Raw genomic sequence first — 19,184 nt, 5'->3', positions numbered from 1 at the left:
TTTCTGAAGCTGGTGTTTTCTCACTTTCTTTCTTGGATGTTCCTATGAAGTTAGGGACTTGCCAGTGTGTTTCAGTCACACTCTTGTCTCCTTGATTGGCAAGTTGTTCCAAATGTGGTCTGTGGGCTCTTTCTAACCACCTTCCTTCCAGGAGCTGGAAGGAATCTTAGAATCTTAGGGTCAACCAGGCCAAGCCCCTGCTTATGGATGAGGAAACACTCAGACTGCTAGTGACATTGTAAAGCAGCACTGCCTCTTGACAGTGGAGCAAGGACTAGCATCCAGCCACCCCAAGCCCTGTTAGTGCCTTCTCTGTGACTCGAGAGGCGCCTGCAGGAACCTTGCTCACAAGCCAGGGAGGGAGAGTGACCCACAGTGTGGCAGTCAGACACTGCTGCTTGTGAAAGTCATGTCCAGTTCAGTGGGCAGCCAGGTGAGTGGATTAATTACCCTTAGTTCAGAAGCAGTCTGAGTAGCTGCAGAGAGGCACCCTGCAGTCTGGCATTGGGGGGCCTGGCCCAGGCCTCGGCCTCCTGCAGGCTGGTTTGTGCAGGTGGACTTTGCCTTGAGTCACGTTGTGCTGCAGGTGTGCAGTTCTGGAAAGCTGGAATTCGTTGCCAATATAGGAATATAGTGATTCCATACACGAGTCTGAGTCAGACTCCTACAGGAATGGTGCAAGCAGTGGGCACCTTTGGGCCACCCTCTGCCACCCTGACATTTGGTTGGAGTGAAGAGCTCTTGATAGGCACACCCTTTCCCACTCACCTGGCTGTGTTCCAGTGTGTGGTGCTTGGGCTGGGATCCGAACCCGCTACCTTCCTGTGGCAGCTTCGAGGTACCTGAGTGAGGGCTGACCCTGGAGGCGATCAGAAGCCAGGAACTTAGAAGCTTTCTCACAAAGAAACCCCACACCGAAGGTGAGCCCGGAGACACAGGCCTGGCTGGATGGCTAGAACGTGGCCCGGCCAGGGTCTTCCTGCTGGGGGTGAGAGCGTGGGCAGTGTGGCCTTGGGTGCATCCAGGGATGATGGAGGAGGCTGGAGGCTGGACGTTCAGGGTAGCTGGAAGGGGGTTTTCCCCATCAGGAATGGTGACCCATATCAGAGTCTGGGGTGGACCTCTCCTGAGTCCCCGGGAGAGCCTTGACTTCGAGGGCTATCGGCAGCTCATTTGATTCAACTGACAGAAAAAATAGTCACAAGCATGTGGCCAAGTGCCCCATTCTCCTCTCCTGAATGTCACCAGCGAGGCCGATGAGGCTCGTGCTTATGTTAGTCTCTGTGGAAGTGCAGGATCGTGATCTTGATCCTAAGAAAGTGCTGTCAGTATACCAGCACAGTGGGCATAGTCAGAGTGCGTGGGCAGCGGTGCCCAGCCTCAGGCGGAGGCCTCTGTGAGCGCGGGCTTTGTGGGTGTGGGAGCCCCATCTCTAGGTCCCATCTTCAGGTGAGACATGGCTACTTCTAAACCCTTGGGGCCATGTTTCTGTCCCAGAGGTGATGTGAGGCCCTGTTAGCCTGAACTGCAGTGAGGACAGGAGGCCCCTGCCCTCTAAATTCCCTCAGTATCCTGAAAAAAGTAGCCAGCGGTCTCCGCTTCTGGGATATCTGTTTGGGTTCCTTACAAGAATCGCAGTCGTGGTTGAAAACTCCCCTGGTATTTCCAGGTCCTGGGGATCATTGTGCTCCTCCTGTCTGACTCCGGGCTCTCTTTCCTTGGGGCTGGTTTGTTGTTTCTTGATTTCCTTAAGCTTTGCAATGTGCCCTTGCTCATCCTAGGGTGTGGGTTTTCTGTTGCTCTTTGGGTCATTCATGTTCCTTGAAGCTCTGTGCTGGTGGCTTTTCCCCAGGAGCATGTGGCAGAGGTCCCCTGAGCCTGGGGAAGTGCTCTGTTGGGAGACGGAGGCAGACAAGAGGCTCTGTCTCTTCCCACCCACTCCTTCTGACTCCACAGTCTCTGCTTGCTCCCTGGAGACAATCAGTGTCACCTGTCCATGGGAGTAGGCCTCTGACTACTTGGGGGTCTCACTAGAGTGCATGGCAGAGTGTGGCTTCCGCACCCCACTGTCTGGTCTGGACCCCAAAGCCCAGTGATCTCTGTTTGAAACAAGTCCTGTGATGCTCCTGCCGTGGGTTTGCACACAGCGCACACTTTGAGAAACCGGTTGTAACAAGTGCCCGTGTGACAGTTTGAAGATTGGCAGGCGAAGCTGAACTTTATTTATGAACAGTCGTCCTCTGAGAAAGGCAAGCCTGCTTCTTTCTTGTGCAAAGTAGGGTGGAATTTATGACTTTTATGGAAACCAGGTGGGTTTCTGCCTGGTGGGCCTGTCTCTCACTCAAGTCGGCAAACTGGGAGCTTCTGGTTTCAGGCCCACTTGCCCCGGGCTGTGGACGGCCTGGAGCGGCTCCCACCTCCTCAAATCTGAGTTTGGCAGTTTAACCCTTTTATGTTGGCACCTGTGTGGTGGAGTCTGATTTCTAGGCTAACAAGGAGATTAAGTTGGGCTTTGCATATGTAAATACTTCATGTTTTGTAAATTAGTTAATATTTTAAAATGTCTTAATGCTAGAGTAAAGATTTGAGGAAGAAGACTCCCAGATGATGGAAGGGGGTTGATTTTTGTAACTTGATGATTGAGCTGATCCTTTTCTGTGTGCCTGTTGCTCCTCAGGGTGAGAAGTTTGGGCCCTTTGCTGGGGAGAAGAGGATGCCGGAAGACCTGGATGAGAACATGGACTGCAGGCTGATGTGGGAGGTGCGTAGCAGGGGACCTCTGTGAACCACGAAATGTGATTATAAGTCCACACGAGTGGGTGCTGATTTTCACTTGAGTATCTAAGTGTATATGCATCTTAGTTTTGACATTTAGCGTTTAATAAAATTAGACTGCTGAGATATTGGACTCCTAGAGCTCTGGAATGGATAGCTCATCACTGGAGAAGCGGCCTGTGGGGATGTGTGCAAGGGTCAGTCGCCAGGGAGTTTCCCTCTGCTTTGGCAGGCCAGCTGCGCCTGTGGCTGCTCCTTTCTGGGTATGAGAAGGGCCTGAGGAGACGAGCGGGGAGGCAAAGGGGCAGAGACAGCTGCAACAAAAATTCGGAAAACTGGGCCCCAAGAATCATATCTGACGGTTTCTATGAGGAGACAACAGGAGAGGGAATGTGTAGGTAGGAATGTGAGAGACGGGACCTGGAGTGGAGATCTCCACCTGGAAAGGCTCTCGGGCTGTGGTGTCTGTGCCTGGTCTCCGGAGCAGACCAGGAGCAACCAGGAGGTGTTTTATGTGTGTCATGCAAGATGGTGTCTCCGCAGCTATTGGGTGGCCAGTCTGGAGTCCTGCAGGCAGAGAGGAGTGGAGGCTGCCGTCTTCAGGCAGAAGTGCCTTTGGAAGCCATCGGTTTGGCTCTCAAGCCTGGCTGCTTGGCCCAGAGACACACCCATCGTGGAGGCTATCTTCCTCTCAGAGTCCACCCACTGTTGCGGTTACTCACACCCTGAAGTCCCTGCGCAGCAAAGGCTGGATTTGCATTAGCTTAGCTGTAGCTTTAGCAGAGTCAACACACAAATCATGAGAGTGTGTGGTCTCTAAGCAAAATACACTTATAACCATCACCTGTGTTGCTGCCCAGGGTCAGGTGGGGGTGCCCAGAGGATTCTGAGAAGGTTCTGTAGTGCGAGTGATGGAGATGGGAATTACTACACTCTCTACCCTGTAATTTAAGTGGGGAATGTTATAGATACTGCTTTAATTTAGCATGCTGTTTTAATAGTTTACTTTTACAAATCTAAAAATACTTTTAATGGCTTTCACTGTTCTTCTGTAAGGTCTTAATTTTCTCAGCAGTTAATTCTCTTGCCCTGAAGGTTTTCAGAAGTCAAATGCTTATGTGACAAAAGATAACCGAACAAGTCTCAAGTGATGAAAATGGCGATATTTAACAGGTCGTTGGTGGCTTTTGGTGTCTGCTTTAGGTCTGAAAATCCTGGTGTGGCAGGTTCCTGGTTTGCACAGCTGGTGTCGAGGCAGAGCTCATCAGGTAATGAGGTGACCTTTATTTGGAAAGGAAAGCTTGCAGATGGGAGACGCCAGGCCTCTGCACGGCTGGTGCTGGTGTGGCAATGGCTGTCAGCTTTGCACCCTGTGTCTGTGGTTCCTCACCATCTCTGCCTGAGGATTGTGTTTTCACACTGGTTTTACCGGTTGGTTTGATCATGTTTGTGTTCAGGGATGTTAAATTCCAGGAATGACCTTTCCATTGTATTTACTTCGTGCTGACACTGTGAGCGAGTGCTGTGTACTTTTTGCACAGTCTGGAAGGCGTCGACGGGCACCGGCTGCCCCTCCGAGCCTACTCCCTGCTCTCAGGAGTGCCACAGTGCTGGCCCCTTGTTCAGGTGCCCTCGGGAGGGCAGGGGAGCCCCGCATCAGAGGATGCGGCCCTTGCTGGCCTCTTGCACAGGTCCCACCCCTTGCCCTCCTGCCGCTCCTCCCTGGGGGTCATCAGCCACCCTCTGCAGCAGCAGCTGTCCTGCAGGGGGGATGGAGACTGCTCTGGTGCTGTGTTCTCTGTGGGAATGTCCAAAGCACTGGGCACCTTGGACAGCTGGGTTTAGTCTGATCCCTTAGGACGTGCTACTTCTGACAAGCCTGTGAGGACATCGTTCACCACGGTGCAGCTCCAGGTGGGAGGTCAAGCCCCCAGTGCTGTGGCTGTGGATGACGGAGGAGGAGTGGCAACGTGTCTGGAGACCCTGTTGCGGGACAGTGCATGGCGTTGCCCCTTCTGCATCATCCTCGCACTTCGCTTGTGGTGCCAGTGGTCTTGGTGGACACGGCCAGGAGCCCCAGTGGTCTTGGTGGACCCAGTCGGGGCCTCCCACAGCGCTGCTCTGATGCGGGCTCCCTTCCTTCCCTGAGAGGCCAATTCTTTCCAAAGAAGCTCCAGGTGGGAGTGGCCTCCTATTGTGAGCCCTGGGGCCATGGCCAGTATCCTGGGGTCAGATCACATCACGGGAGCACTGGGGTGTGTGCCAGCGGCTGCCCCCCTCCCCAGTGCAGCTTGGGGCACGTTGGACCCGCTACAGTTGCTCAGTCTGCTGTCCTGGCCACCAGGATCAGAGCTTGGCGTCTTAGGACTCAGTCTTGTCTACCCTGAGCACTTCTTGGTAGCCTTCCCTCTTGACTTTTTATTTAGAATCAAATGCGTTAGCAGAGGAGTTCTGGGTTTCTCAGCCCGTAGGCCAGCAGTGAAGCTGGAGGTTGGGAGCAGCACGTGGCCGTCCTGCCGCCACCCATGTCACCAGCACAGCGTGGATGTCGGTGCTCTGCTGTGCTCCCTTCCACCTGAACTCTGCCAGGCGCTTGGGCCTTAAGGTACATTTCTCTCACCCTCTACTCGCTCACACTCACACGCCGGACCAAACTCCACCCGTGTGCCGTTGCCCAAACTCTCCCTGATACTTTGGTTTAAATCTCCAGGTCTTTCACCCTCCACAGAATTTTCCCGGATATTCCAGCCCCAGTTCAGGTGTCCCCTTTTCAGTCACTGGCAGGGGCCTCCGAGTCCTGGCCTGGAGGGTGCCAGGGGCCTGCGTGTCTTCCTGCCCCGATTCCGCTTGTCTCTCGAGTGTTCTGAAGTGGGGGCCGGGCGTCCTCTGATGCAGGGCTCCCCTTCCCTCCCAGCGTGGTGCTCTGGCACTTCCTGAAGAGGGGTGGGCAGATGCCAGCCTGGGAGCTCTCCAGACGACATTGACTTTCCACTGGAGCCCCTGCAGTTCCTCTGAGATCACGAAGGTCCCAGCCGGGTCCCCCTCTCTCCCTCCCACTCACAGTGGGTCCTCTTTGCCTCAGTCCTTAAAGGGCTCAGCAGATGCTGGTGGGTGCTTAGTGTGTGGCTGGCGCCCACAGAGCACTTGCCATGTCCGAGGGAGCTGGTGGCCCCTCCGTGGGCACAGTTCTTACTGGTTAGGCAGCAAAAGGCTCATTGCAGATCCCAGAAAACCACATGAAAACTGAAGGTTCAGGTAAAATGTCCACATTCTGGGTGGATTTTATAGGGAAAACACCTCTCACTTAGATTCAGGTTGATTCCTCGTATTACGTACGTCATGTACAACTTATGTAGATGTTTCTGAAACACCAGGAGCTCCAGGAGAATTCTCATAACAGCTTAGTTTTGCTGTTCCTGAGGCCACTGCTCTTGTACCGGTTCCAGAGGAGCACAGTGTGGGACGCGAGGCTGTGGGAGCACCACCTTTTCCTGCGTGAGCCTGACATGGGCATTTGTAAGGTTCACATTTGCTAGTTTTCCTAAATCTAACCCCTGGAGACTCAAGGAGGAAAACCACTTTTTAAGTCTGAGGCAGTGGAATTATCAGGGCCACCAGTCTCCATGGTCTAACAGATAGCTGCATATTATAAAGAGTAGCCTGTCAAATGGTCTCAGTTTCATTTGTTTCTGTTAGCAGAAAAGAATTTGTACTTGTGGATGAATAATGTGTTTTCAAAGCCTAACTATCAAATACCTAATTATGAGATTTCCAGGTGCTGTTATGTGAATTATCAGTCTCCTGCAGTTACAGTAGATTATTATTTCAGAAGGCTTCCACATGCCAGGTGAGCAGGCCCTGTCTGTAGCTGATGAGTTTTGGAATCCCTTGGTGTCAGTTAAAATGCACTCAGCTGGTTCCTGCAAGTCCTTCCCAGCCCTGGTCCCTGCTGCACTTTCCCACTGGTGACAGTCCCTGATTAGTGACCCTCTCTCTCAGTGGCTCATCCCATGAAGAACAGATGGGACACAGATGGAGAGGAAGGCATCCACTTTTCATGGCTATACAAAGACTCTTAATACATGGCTCCAGAAAACCTGGGCAGGAGTGTGTGACAGACCCAGGTCAGCGTGCGGACCGCTCTGCTTCTTCAATCTTGGTCTCTCTGCCACCTGTGGTGGTCCCCAGAATGGGTTTTGAATATGTCGACCCGTCTGCATGGGGAATTACGGCAGAGTGCCTGGATCAGAGGGTGGCAGGGAGCCTGGAGAGAGGCCACCTAGCAGAACGGACCTGCTCCCAGGCTAGGGCTGTGTCCCAGGGGCTGATGAATAGCGACCACAAGAAGTGCCTGGCCCAAGGACTGTCAGGGTCTCAGCACCAAGCTGAAGGAGGAGCCATGAAGAGGGACTGAGGCATATGTATTCTAGTTTATTCCTTTCATGGGATGAAGCAAGGCAGCATGAAGGGGCACGGTGGTCAATGAGAACTCCTAGTCAGAGTCCTTTTCTTATTCTTACCAAAGATGAACTTGTTTGAAATTCCTCATTAAACAAACAAAGACAGAGCCCAACCCAACCGAGCAAACAAAACCCAGGGTGGGAAGCAGCAGCAGCAGGAAGAGGAAGGCTGAATTGAGAATCCACAGGGTTTTTTTTCCTGGGGTCCTAGTCAGCCTTTCACGGAGTCTGAGAGGCTGGACATCTGAGCTCAGCCTGTGTGGAGGGTCAGCACTGGAGGGAGGAGAAACAGGACAGCTGTGGAGATCTTGTAGGGCTGCACCAAGGACCTAGACACATTGCTGGCTCCTCCTCAAGGCGTTTGTAGAATTACCTGGCAGAGGCTGGGAGTTCAAGCCGTGCTCTTCTGAGAGGCAAATGTTCTACTCTCTCTCTCTCTCTCTTTTCGTACTGGGGATTGAACCCTGGGGCACTCTCTGAACCCTCTGCCACTGAGCCACATCACCAGCCCTATGTTTTGTATTTTATTTAGAGACAGGATCTCACTGAGTTGCTTAGCACCTCGCTTTTGCTGAGGGTGGCTTTGAACTCACGATCCTCCTGCCTCAGCCTCCCAAGTCACTGGGATTACAGGTGTGCGCCACCGTGCCCAATGTGCTGTCTCATCTTGCTGAGAAGAGGGCCTTGCTGCAGACCACACTGCAGTGAACTGGAAGCACTGTGGGCTGGAAGGGCGTCTGCCCAGGCAGCCTGTGTCCAACCACCAATGCAGTTCAGCTTTGCGTCCTCTTCCTCCCTGATGGGCATTAGGAGAGTAGCTTTCACCCTCTGGAAGAGACAGCGGAACCTACTTTGTAGAAATAAAGCTGGATCCTCTAAAGTTTTGTAATATGCAATGTCTAGCATTTAATAAAAAATGACTAAATGCTAAAAGATAGGACCATGTGACTAAAACCAAGAGAAAAACTCAGTAATGGAAACTGACTTAAAGATGATTCAAATATTGATTGGAAGAAGGGTGATTAAAATAATCATGATCAACATGTTCTATCATATGAAAGAGAAGATGAAATGCTGAAGCATTTTACTGAAAAAATTAAGCTGTATAAACAGCAAATAGATATTGTAGAACAAAAAATAAACTGAAATTGAGAATTTGATATTTGAATTAGATAGAAGATATGATATAGCAAGAGACAGGATTAATGAAGAAGAAAAGAAGTTCATAGGAAATGTTTAAAATGAAGCCCAAAGACTAAAGTAAATCAGATACTTGTGAAAGTATGTAGAATGGATGTTTGTACACATCTGTAGACACAGGATAGTAATGTCGGGGCCTTTTAGTGTTAGAAAGGGAAGAAAGAACAGACGGGCAGAAGCAAACGTGTTGATACAGTGGCTGGGGACTGGCCAGGACCATTATGACAAGTTGAAGTTCGGTTAACCTTAAGAAGGGTCCATATGATTAGAACCACACCTAGGTAGATTTTTGTGAAGCTATTGAAAACAGCCAGGAAACTAAAAAGCAGAGAGACATTATCTATAAGAAAGCAATAGTAAGATTGGCAGCTGGCTTTTAACATTAAAGGTAAAATATCGTAGGCACCTGACTAATGTTTTTACAGTGTCAAAAGAAAGTAGCGGCTAATCTAGCATTTTATACCCAGCCAGAATGTCATTAAGAAAATGAAAGCATAGTTCTCTACATGTCTTCAAATTGACCATCTTCCCAAGTGACTGATTCTTTGGAGTTCCTTTTATCCACAGCATTAGCCACAAACATAAGGTCTTGCTCAGTCTTTGAATGAGAAAACTAAGACCACTTCCCAACCACAATCAGAGGACAAGTTGCTACTCTAGATTCACTAATGGGACCAAAAAAAAAAAAATAAAATCCAATAGGAAGCACTTATACACATGGAATTAAAATAGATTTCACCATCAAGGCAATTAGGAGATTTCCAAAGTAGAGCAATATGTAGCAAACTCTGTGAACTATTCAAAACCTGTCACAGCCGATCCCTTGAGTCACCACTGTGGGCAGCGTTTGCTAACCCTGTGAGGACAACTCTCCTGCTGGGGTGCCTCTTCAGAGTGGAAGTGACAGAGTTTGAAGATACTGAATTGTAAAATGAATTTTTTATTCTGCTGAAAATCATCATTTTAAAATAAAGTCCTGTCCAATAAATTTCATCTCAATTAGAGTGGTGACCCTTCCTCAAAGTTGGCTGAAGTCAAATGTGACTCTGGGAGGCACTGGACGAAAGGTTCCCATCCGACACAGAGCAGTGCCCTGGGAAGACCCTTCTCCCCGCTGTGCCAGTGGTTCAGACACGGGCGCACAGTTTGGATCTTTATGTGTGTGATTAAGACACGAGGGGAAGGGGGTGCTCCTAATGGTGGCGAGGACGCGGGGTGTGATGAGAGGGCGAGGATAGGGAAGATGGAGACGTGACCTGTGGGAGAAGGGGGCAGGGAAGAAATGACTAACGGCACAGTGGTCTTATTTTTAGAAAATTCACATTCTCTGGGAGCCAATTGCTGTCCTCTGTTTTTACCTGGTTTTTTCTTTTTTTTTGCTCCTTTGCGTAATGCGGGCTTCTCTCTCCTTCTGATTTGCTTTTCCACTTATTTTGTGTGAGTCCATCTTGACCAAAATATAGTGGGAAAAATCTCTACCAGTTCTGGTCCAAGTTTATTTTTATTTCTTGTCTCAAAAAAGTGAATGTAGTGAATGTGGTGATGTGGACTCAGCACCTGATCATGCACTGTGGGAAAGGAGGGTGTTTTCTCCCTTTGAGGCTGAGGTCTCTTCCGTTCGTGACAGTGCCTGAAATCCTCCAGTTGGCTTCTCGTTCCGTAGGACTCTGAGGTGAGGCTGCGTCTCCGTGACCATGGAGATTCAGCATCAGCGCCACGTCCATGCTGTCTCCAGACAGCTCATGGAACTCTGTGAGACAGGATCAAGGGAGACAGTGGGTCTGAGCCCTTGCTGGGTTCTGGTGTTGGAGGAGGTGTGTGTGTGGTCGATGCACATTTGATAATGGAATTAAGTTGCTGGCTTCCTGTGTGGCATGCCTATTGAAATTTAGCATGATACCTTTAAAATAAAATTCTGTCTTCATGACTTTTTTTTTTTAAGTTGTAGTTGGACCCAATGCCTTTATTTAAAAAAAAAAATGTGGTGCTGAGGATGGAACCCAGGGCCTCGCATGTGCTAGGCAAGTGCTCCCCTGCTGAGCCCCAGCCCCTTCATGGTGACCTTTGACATATTATACATACGTGGAGGGTGACTTGGCTTTCTTCTGGTTGGGCATGTGAGAACCTCAACTTTAACCCTAAGGGTCTCTCCAGATTCCTCTGTTCTAACAAAATGAGGCGTGTACGTAGAGGATTGGCTGTTTCTCCCTCAGAACAGGCCGACTTCAGATCTTCCTGCTTAGATTCATAAGTAGTAGTGTTAAAATAACTAAAGATGAATAAAGACATTTTCAAAAGACAAACAGCTTCTAAAATATGAAGACACAGACAACCTGAAAATAAAAAGGGAGAAAAAGATATAGTGCAAATATAGATGAAGAGACGTCAGGCTTCATCTTACCAGCAGCCTGCAGAGGACTTTGAGGAAGAAACGGCCCTGGAGATTCAGGGCCAAGCGAGTGTAGCCACACCGAGGAGGAATGCCAAGCACAGTCCTGGGGAGGCCCGCGCCGCGGCTGCTGATTGAGGAGGACTTCCAGAGAAGATGAGGAGGACAGACGCGATTCCTACACCCGCCTCACAGGTACGGGACACTGTGCGGGAGGAGAGAAGTCAGACCCCATGGTGGAGCATGCCTCACAGTCCATCTCTGCTGTCCTAAGTGCAGGCAAACAGAGTTCAAAGGTAGCGTCCCAATAAAAATCCTGGCACCTCCTTTGGTGGAAACAGACCCTAAAACTTGTGTGGGAACCCGAAGGTCTGTGAACTGTGAGGTGGCCTTGACAGAGCGCTCTGCCGTCTGGGCTCCACCCCAGGCTCGGGGGAGTGCCAACGGATCTGTGCAAGTGTGGGCGAGGAGACCATGTTTTTGACAACAGTGGCACTGGTGGATCACTGGGACAGGGAGGCATCGTGGGTGCTTCATAGGTCAGGATGATGTCCTTCTGCCCCTAGTTCACATCACATGCAAAAGTTGGTGAACCTGTTGTGAGTGTGTGTTGGGTGAGAGCAGGGACCTTTAGGAGGGGTCATGGATGCCTTGGTGGCCCTAGGACAGGCAGGGTTTCTTCTGCAAGGCACAGCCAACACTACCCCTGATGGGAAAGGCACGTGGAGAGCACTAAAATGAAGAGCCGTTGGTCAGAGCGACTGTGAAGAGGATGTAGAAGCGAATGTCAGGGGAGGAGACCTCGGCCATGCCTCTGTCTGAAGAAGGCTTACAGAGGAACACGTTAAAGATCTGTGAGGGTCGAGCTGGAGGAAATGGGCAAACACTTGGACAAGTGTGTCACACAGGTGAACAGTAACAGGTGGGCAGTAAACCATGCAACAAGGTTCAGCTCCTTCCATCACCCGGAAATGCCCCCCCCCCCGGAAGCAGCAGTGGCCAATGAGTGGCTCAGAATGACTGATGGAAAAGAGGCGGTGACGAGCATTTGCAGGAGTTTTTCCACAGCCTTCAAGCAAAGCTGCTGGGTGTGAACCGGTACAGTAGCTTTGGAAATGCCTTTAGTGGTGCAGCTGGAGCCAAACACACATGCGTGCTGTGAGTGTGCACATGCGCTTCTCTTATGCCAGGTTCAGGGCCAGGTAGAATTGTCTGTGAAGTCATGAGCAGGGATTGTGCCTGCCTCACTGTGAGAGTGGCCCTGATGCAGGGGCCGGGGAGGATTTCTGGGTGCTGCTTCTTTTCCTTTCTTGCAATGCCGAGGATGGAACCCAGGGCCTTGCACGGGCCAGGTAAGCCCTCTGCCACCAAGCCCAGGACTTCTACTTTTCATTTTGAGACAGGCTCTCACTAAGTTGCTGAGGCTGGCTTTGAACTTGTGATCCTCTTGCTTCAGCCTCCTGAGTCTCTGGGACCACAGGCATGGCCACCACGCTTGGCTGGAGTGCTGCTTTTGATCCGTGTGCTGGTCATGTGAGTGTTCACTGTGCGAGACTTACTGCAGTGGTGTGCTTAGAGTTTCTGCACCTCTCCCTACCGCACTGCACTCCAGTCAGAAGCTTACTCAAAAACAAGACACGAAGGTTGGGACCTAGGGGCCTCTATGTTCTCTGTCAGTGCTGAGACCTGAGCAGAGTGGCAGCCAGGTGAAGCCCTGGGTCACATCACTAGCATGGCAGAGTGGTGAGTTTGGACAGTTCTAAGAGCAGAGACAATGTCTGGGGCTCCAAGGCCACAGTCAGTAGACGGGGTTCATGTTGTAGACAGGATGGGAGAAATGGCTACAGGTCACTGTGTCTGCCCTGCGTGCAGCAGGCTGTGGGAGGTGAGGTGGCCGGTCAACCTGCTGTGATCCTGCTGGTGAAGGGTGGTGGAGATCTGATGGGGACTTGGGCCATGGTGATGGAGTTGGCAGGAGGCACTTGGCTTCCAGTTGGAGGAACTGACATGGTGGGACCTGCGTGGATGGTGTGACTGGCCCTATGGCTGGAAACTGGACACACCTCTGAGATAGGGCAGTGGGGGAGTGAGCTTGGGGGAGATGGGAGGACGGGCTGGAGCATGTGAGGTGGACTTTGCAGACAGGGCCTGGACTTCCCACTGTCTGATTATGTCAGACTCCCCAGGTCTTTGCACAGTGTATCTAGGGCATAAATATAATTGTATAAATGCTCATTTCACATCCAGTATTCAGTAAATATACTCAACGAATATGTTGAGCCAATGTGTGACCTGTTTTTACTATCTGGTGTTCTTGGGAAACATGTTACGTGAACATCACAGAAAGAGAAATAGCTTATTGAATCCCTTAGTGTTTTGTGGGCTTGGGGTTGCCTCCTTTGTAGATATTTTTTCTTTTTTTCATGAACATGGTGATTTGACAATGCAGTTTTTGAAGAAGGTGATTTGTTGGATATTAAAGTGGACATTTTGTTTGCATGTTTTCCTCTCTATTTGCAGTTATTTTGTGATTACAGCTGTTCTGCTGTTGGGAACTTGACTCAGGACCAGGTTTCCAATGTGTTTTAGTTTTTGGTAAAAATATTTTCAATTGTTTAACATCTTTTATTTTTTTTCTTGTTTATAGAAGTCCTTTTAGGTGTTTGGAACAAAGAAGTCTCTTTGCCAAATGTTTTTCTTTTGCAGAAGATAACATTTTGTTTTAGGTTCCAAATGGAACCACTTAGTGTAGACATTAGTGGGAAAATACCACCCAGGGAGCCCTGAATGCTGGGATGGCTGAAAAAGATGTCACACTGCCATCCTGATCCAGCACTCTGGGTCGGTGCAGAGCAAAGTCAGTGGATGTCACATGCCTTTGTGAAGTCCTGATGTGATCTGTGTCCTCCTACCTGAGCACACCACCCAAATCTGGCCACTCAGCCAAACCTGAGCAGACTAGGAGAGAGCTGGCAATTCATGACCAGGTTGTGATGAAAAAACAAATAAAAGCCAAACCAGCTTCTGTACTATTGGAGGAGTGCCACTATCAGTGCGGTTCTGACCACAGCCTACAGCACTACAGGATTTCTACCAAATAGATGCATCTGTTGTTGCAGATGATTGCAATTCCAGCTCCAGCTTGTGTAAGTAATGAGGCAGTCCACGTGCCAGATCACAGAAGGTCCAGAGGTGGGTGAGTGGCTGCAAGGGTGGCTGATGAGCTCAGTGACACCACCCAAGACCTCTCCATCTTCCTGCAAGCAGGGATGGCAATGACTGACCCCCAGTTATTGAAGTTATTAAATTCTTTATCACATAAAGAATTTAAGACAGTCATTACAAAAATTATCAACAAATTCCCAGAGAATACAGAAAAACAGTTGAATGAATTAAGGAAGTTGGTGCAGGATATGAATGATAAATTCAAAAAGGAGACAGAAATAATTGAAACAAAACCAAATAGAAATCTTGTAAATGAACAACACACTAAATCAAGTAAAATGTTCAGTTGAAAACTTCTAATGGAGTAGACCACACTGAAGACAGAATCTCAGAGCTGGAAAACAGAGTGGCCAGCCTTGAATGTTCAGAGAGCTTTAAATAAAATAAAAGAAATAGCCATGATCACAATATATTAAAACTCTAAGAGAACATTAAGAGACTCACTGGAATTAATAAGGGTTGTGAAATGCAGGCTAATGGAATTGATAAACTCTTCAGGGAATTAATGACAGAAAAATTTCTAAACTTCGAGAATCAGATGGACATCCAGACACAGGAGGCATTCAGAGCCCCAGCAGACAAAAATTAAAAAAAAAAAAAAAAAACACGAGCCTCTCTACAATACATTTGTAATTTCAATGCCTAACATACAAAACAAAGAATTTTAAAAGCCTTAAAAGAAAAACATCAAGTCAAATCAAGAGGCTAGACAGTTAGAATCACTTCCAATTTCTCAGCACAAACTCTAAAAGCCAGGAGGCCTTGGTATGATGTGTTACAAGTCCTGAAAAAAAAAATAACTGTAAACCAAGACTGCTATACCCAGAAAACCTGTTTTTCAAAACTGAAAAAGAAATAAAAACTTCCAAGATAAGCAAAAATTTTAAGAATTCATTACTACTTAACTGGCACTACAAAAGTCACTTGAAGAAATATTTCACACAGAAGTAACTAAAAAACACCCATAGTTCACAAGTGAACAAATCTCATTTGAAGAGAAACAAGAACAAATTAAACATCATAAGTAAATCAAAATGGCAGGAATTAATAAACATCTCTCTATAACATCATTGAATGTCAATGGTCTTGACTCTTCAATTAAAATAGCTTAAAAAACAAGACTTAAATATATGTTTTTCGAAAGTGACCCACCTTATAGACAAAAACAGCCACAGGTCGAAAGTGAAAGGATGGATATTGATGTGCTATGGGAATGGAGCCTAAAAACAAGCAGGAGTGGCTACTGTTATATCTGACAAGCACACTTCAAATTAATCAGAAGAGATAAAGAAGGTAACTTCATGCTGGTAAAGCTAACAGTCTAACAAGAAGATACACCAATAATAAATAGTTATGCCCCATAGTGGGTATAATTAGATACATCAAAGAGACAATATTCAATTTGAAACATCAGTTAGACCCCAGTACCATAATATTGTGTGATTTCAGTGCACCTCTCTCACTATTAAATACATCATCCAGACATGAACTCAGTAAACTCTTTGGCCCTGAAAATTATTATAAATCAAATGGACTTAACAGACAACTGTAGAATATTTCACCCAACAATAATTGAATACACCTTCTTTCAGTGGATCATGGAAACTTCTCCAAAACAGACCATATTTTAGGTCACAAAGCAACTCTTGGAAAATACAAAAAGAGTTGTATTTTCACAATTTCCACAGACAATTCTTTGCATCTTATCAGATTATAATGGAATGAAATTGGAAACTGACATGAGAAAACCATACAGAAACTATATAAACACATGGATATAGAATACTATACTTTTGAACGATGCATGGATGATAGAAGAAATTAAGGGAGAAATGAAAAATTTATAGACTCAAATGAGAATAGTGATACAACCTACCAGAAACTTTGGGACTGTATGAAAGCAGTTCTAAGAGGAAAATTTATAACTGTGAGTGCTTACATAAGAAAATCAGAAAGATCCCAAATAACCTAATAATGCATCTCAAGTCCCTGTGAAAAGAAGAACAAAACAATTCCAAAATGAGTAGGAGGAAGAAAATAATTACAATCAGAGCCGAAATCAATGAAATTGAGAATAACAAATACAAAGGATCAATGAAATAAAGATTTCATTTAAAAATAATTAATTTATTTGTTCTAATATGCTATACATGACAGCAGAATGCATTTCAATTTATAGTAAAGATTTCATTCTTTGAAAAGATAAATAAGATTGATAAGCCCATAGCCTAACTGCCCAAAAGAAAAAAGAGAAGACCTAAATTAGGGATGACAAAGGAGAAAACATGACAGACATCAGAAATCCAGCAGATCATTAGGGACTATGTTGAAAACTTGTACTCTAATAAATTGGAAAACCTAGAAGAAATGGACACATTTCCAGACTATGTTCCCAAACCGAATCAAGACAGCATAGAAAACCTAAACAGACTAATAACCAGCAGTGATATAGAATCAGTAATAAAGAGCCTTCCAACAAAGAAAAGCCCAGGACCAGATGGATTCTCAGCTGAATTCTACCAAACCTTTGAGGAAGAATAAATGCCAATACTCCCCAAATTATTCAGTACAATAAATAGGGATGGAACACTTCCAAATTCATTTTATGAAGCCAGTATCACACTCATACCAAAACCAGAAAAGGACACATAAAGAAAACTACAGATTAATATCCCTGATGAATTTAGATGCAAAGAACTCTTAATAAAATATTAGCAAATCATGTTTAATAGCATATTAAGAGATTACACATGATGACCCAGTTAGTTTTATTCCAGTATGCAAGGATGGTTTAGTATATGCAAATCAATAAATGTAATTAATCACATAAAAAGAATTAAGGACAAAAATTACTTAGTCATCTCAGTAGATACACAAAGGTCTTTGACAAAATTCAGCACCCATTCATGATAAAATCACTGAAGAAAGTAGGGACAGAAGTAACCTACCTCTACATCATAAAGACTATATATGAAAAATACAAATCTAATTGATACTAAATGGAAAATAAATAATAACTAAAAGCATTTCCTTTAAAATATTGGACAAGACAAGGACATCCACTCTCACCACTCCTGTTTAATAATCCTAGACATTCTAGCTTGAACAGTTAGGCAAAGAAGGGAATAAAAGGGATAAAAATAGGAAAGGAGGAAGTCAAATTATCATTGTTTGCAGATGATATAATTCTATACTTAGAAGATGCAAAAACCCCACCAAAGACTGCTAGAGCTAATAAACAAGTTTGGCAAAGCAGCAGGTTACAAAATCAACATAAAAAATTCAATAGCTTTCCTATATACCAACAACGAATCTACTGAGAAAGAAATCAGGAAGACAGTTGCATTCATAATAGCCTCAAAACAAACAAACAAACAAAAAACCCCACCAAAAAGCAAAACTCAAGGAATAAATCTAACCCAGGAGGTGACAGACCTTTACAATGAAAACTATAGAAAATTGAAACAAGAAATTAAAGAAGACTTAGAAGATGGAAAGGACTCACCATGTTCATGGATATGCAAAATTAATATTGTTAAAATCACTTACTACCAAAAGCAATATATAGATTCAATGCAATCCCCACCAAAATGCCAATGAGATTCTTCACAAAACTGTAAACAATAGTCCTACAATTCATTTGGAAGAATAAGAGACGCATAATAGTCAAAGCAATTCTAAGCCAAAGAAGCCTGGAGGCTTTACAGTAGCTGACTTCCAGTTATACTACAGAGCTATAGTAACAAAACCCCCTGCATGGTCCTGGCATTAAAACAGACCCAGAGACCAATGGTACAGAATAGAAGACACAAACCCACATAGTTAATGGCATCTGATCCTTGACAAGGTGTAAACATACATTGGAGAAAAGTCATCCTTTTTAACAAATGGCACTGGGAAAACTGGGTATCCATATGTAGAATAATGAAACTAGTCCTTTATCCTTTGTCAATCAAAAAAATCAAATCAAAAAGCATTGAAGACAGGAATTAGACTAGAAACTCTGCAACTCCTAGAACAAAACATAGGATCAGCACTCTAGCATGTCAGCGCAGATTATGACTTTCTCAGAAGACCCCTAGAGCTCAGATGATAATGCCAAGAGTAAATAAAGGGGATGGCATCAAATTAAAATGTTTCTGAACAGCAAAGGAAACAAATAGGAATGTGCAGAGAGAACCTACAGAATGGGAGAAAATCTTTCCTAGCTACTCTTCTGACAGAGGATTAATGTCTAGAACATATAAAGAACTCAAGAAACTTTACACCAGAAAGCCCCCAAATAACCCAATTAATAAATGGGCAAATGAATTAAACAGGTACTCCTCAAAAGAAGAAATACAAATGGGCAACAAATATATTTAAAAATGTTTAACATTATTAGCAATAAGGGAAATGCAAATTGAAAAGTACACTGAGATTTCATATCACACCAGTCAGAACGGCAATGACCAAGAATACGAATAGTAAAACATGCTGGAGATGATGTACAGAAAAAGGAACACTTTTACCCTGTTGGTGTGACATTTCGTTTTTGGTGCCAGGGATTGAACCCATGGGCACTTACCCATGGAGCCACATCCCCAACCTGTTTTTATTTGTTTGTTTGTTTGATAATGAGGATTGAACTCAGGGGCACTTGACCACTGAGCCCCATCCCCAGCCCTATTTTGTATTTTATTTAGAGACAGAGTCTCACTGAGTTGCTTTGCACCTCCCTTCTGCTTTGCACTTGCAATCCTCCTGCCTCAGTCTCCTAAGCCACTGGGATTATAGACAAGTGCCACCACATCAGGCTTCAATCTCCAGTGACTTTAAGATCAGAGTGAAGACTCTGGATTTCCTGGGAGAAAAGCTGGCTGGCGTGCGACTGTGGGCGGAGCTTCAGCACAGGCCTGCGGAGGAGTGCAGTTTCCTCTTCACATGCCTTTTATTCCTTCCGTCCTGCCTTAGCACCACAGCAGAACAGTCTGGAAGTGGGAGTTAGTGCCTGATCAGGATCGCAGACAAGCAGACGCAGACGCCGGGGAGGCGGCTGTGTGGAGGGGAAGCGCCCCTGTCTGCTGCCCTTGTGAGCGCTGCGTCTATAGGAGCAAAAGTCCACTGCCAGGGTAATGAAAGAGTACTGGTGCAGT

The 19,184-nt window shown here is 46.3% G+C and overlaps 1 protein-coding gene across 1 annotated transcript in view; it reads left to right on the top strand.

Annotated features, from left to right (window-relative positions):
• Prdm5 (PR/SET domain 5) overlaps positions 1-19,184 on the top strand; it is a 132,159-nt gene that overhangs the window by 6,040 nt on the left and 106,935 nt on the right. Inside the window, exon 2 of the mRNA XM_046430303.2 lies at positions 2,678-2,761. Within this exon, the coding sequence (XP_046286259.1) occupies positions 2,678-2,761 (84 nt within the window). The remainder of the gene's footprint in view (positions 1-2,677; positions 2,762-19,184) is intronic.

Source organism: Marmota monax, unplaced genomic scaffold (assembly GCF_021218885.2).
Source record: "Marmota monax isolate L192 unplaced genomic scaffold, Marmota_monax_Labrador192_F-V1.1 WCK01_AAM20220418_F8-fsc00425, whole genome shotgun sequence".
Classification (NCBI taxonomy): Eukaryota; Metazoa; Chordata; class Mammalia; order Rodentia; family Sciuridae; genus Marmota; species Marmota monax.
The sequence above is the reverse complement of the archived record's forward strand: the minus strand, read 5'-3'. Positions and strand labels throughout refer to the sequence as shown.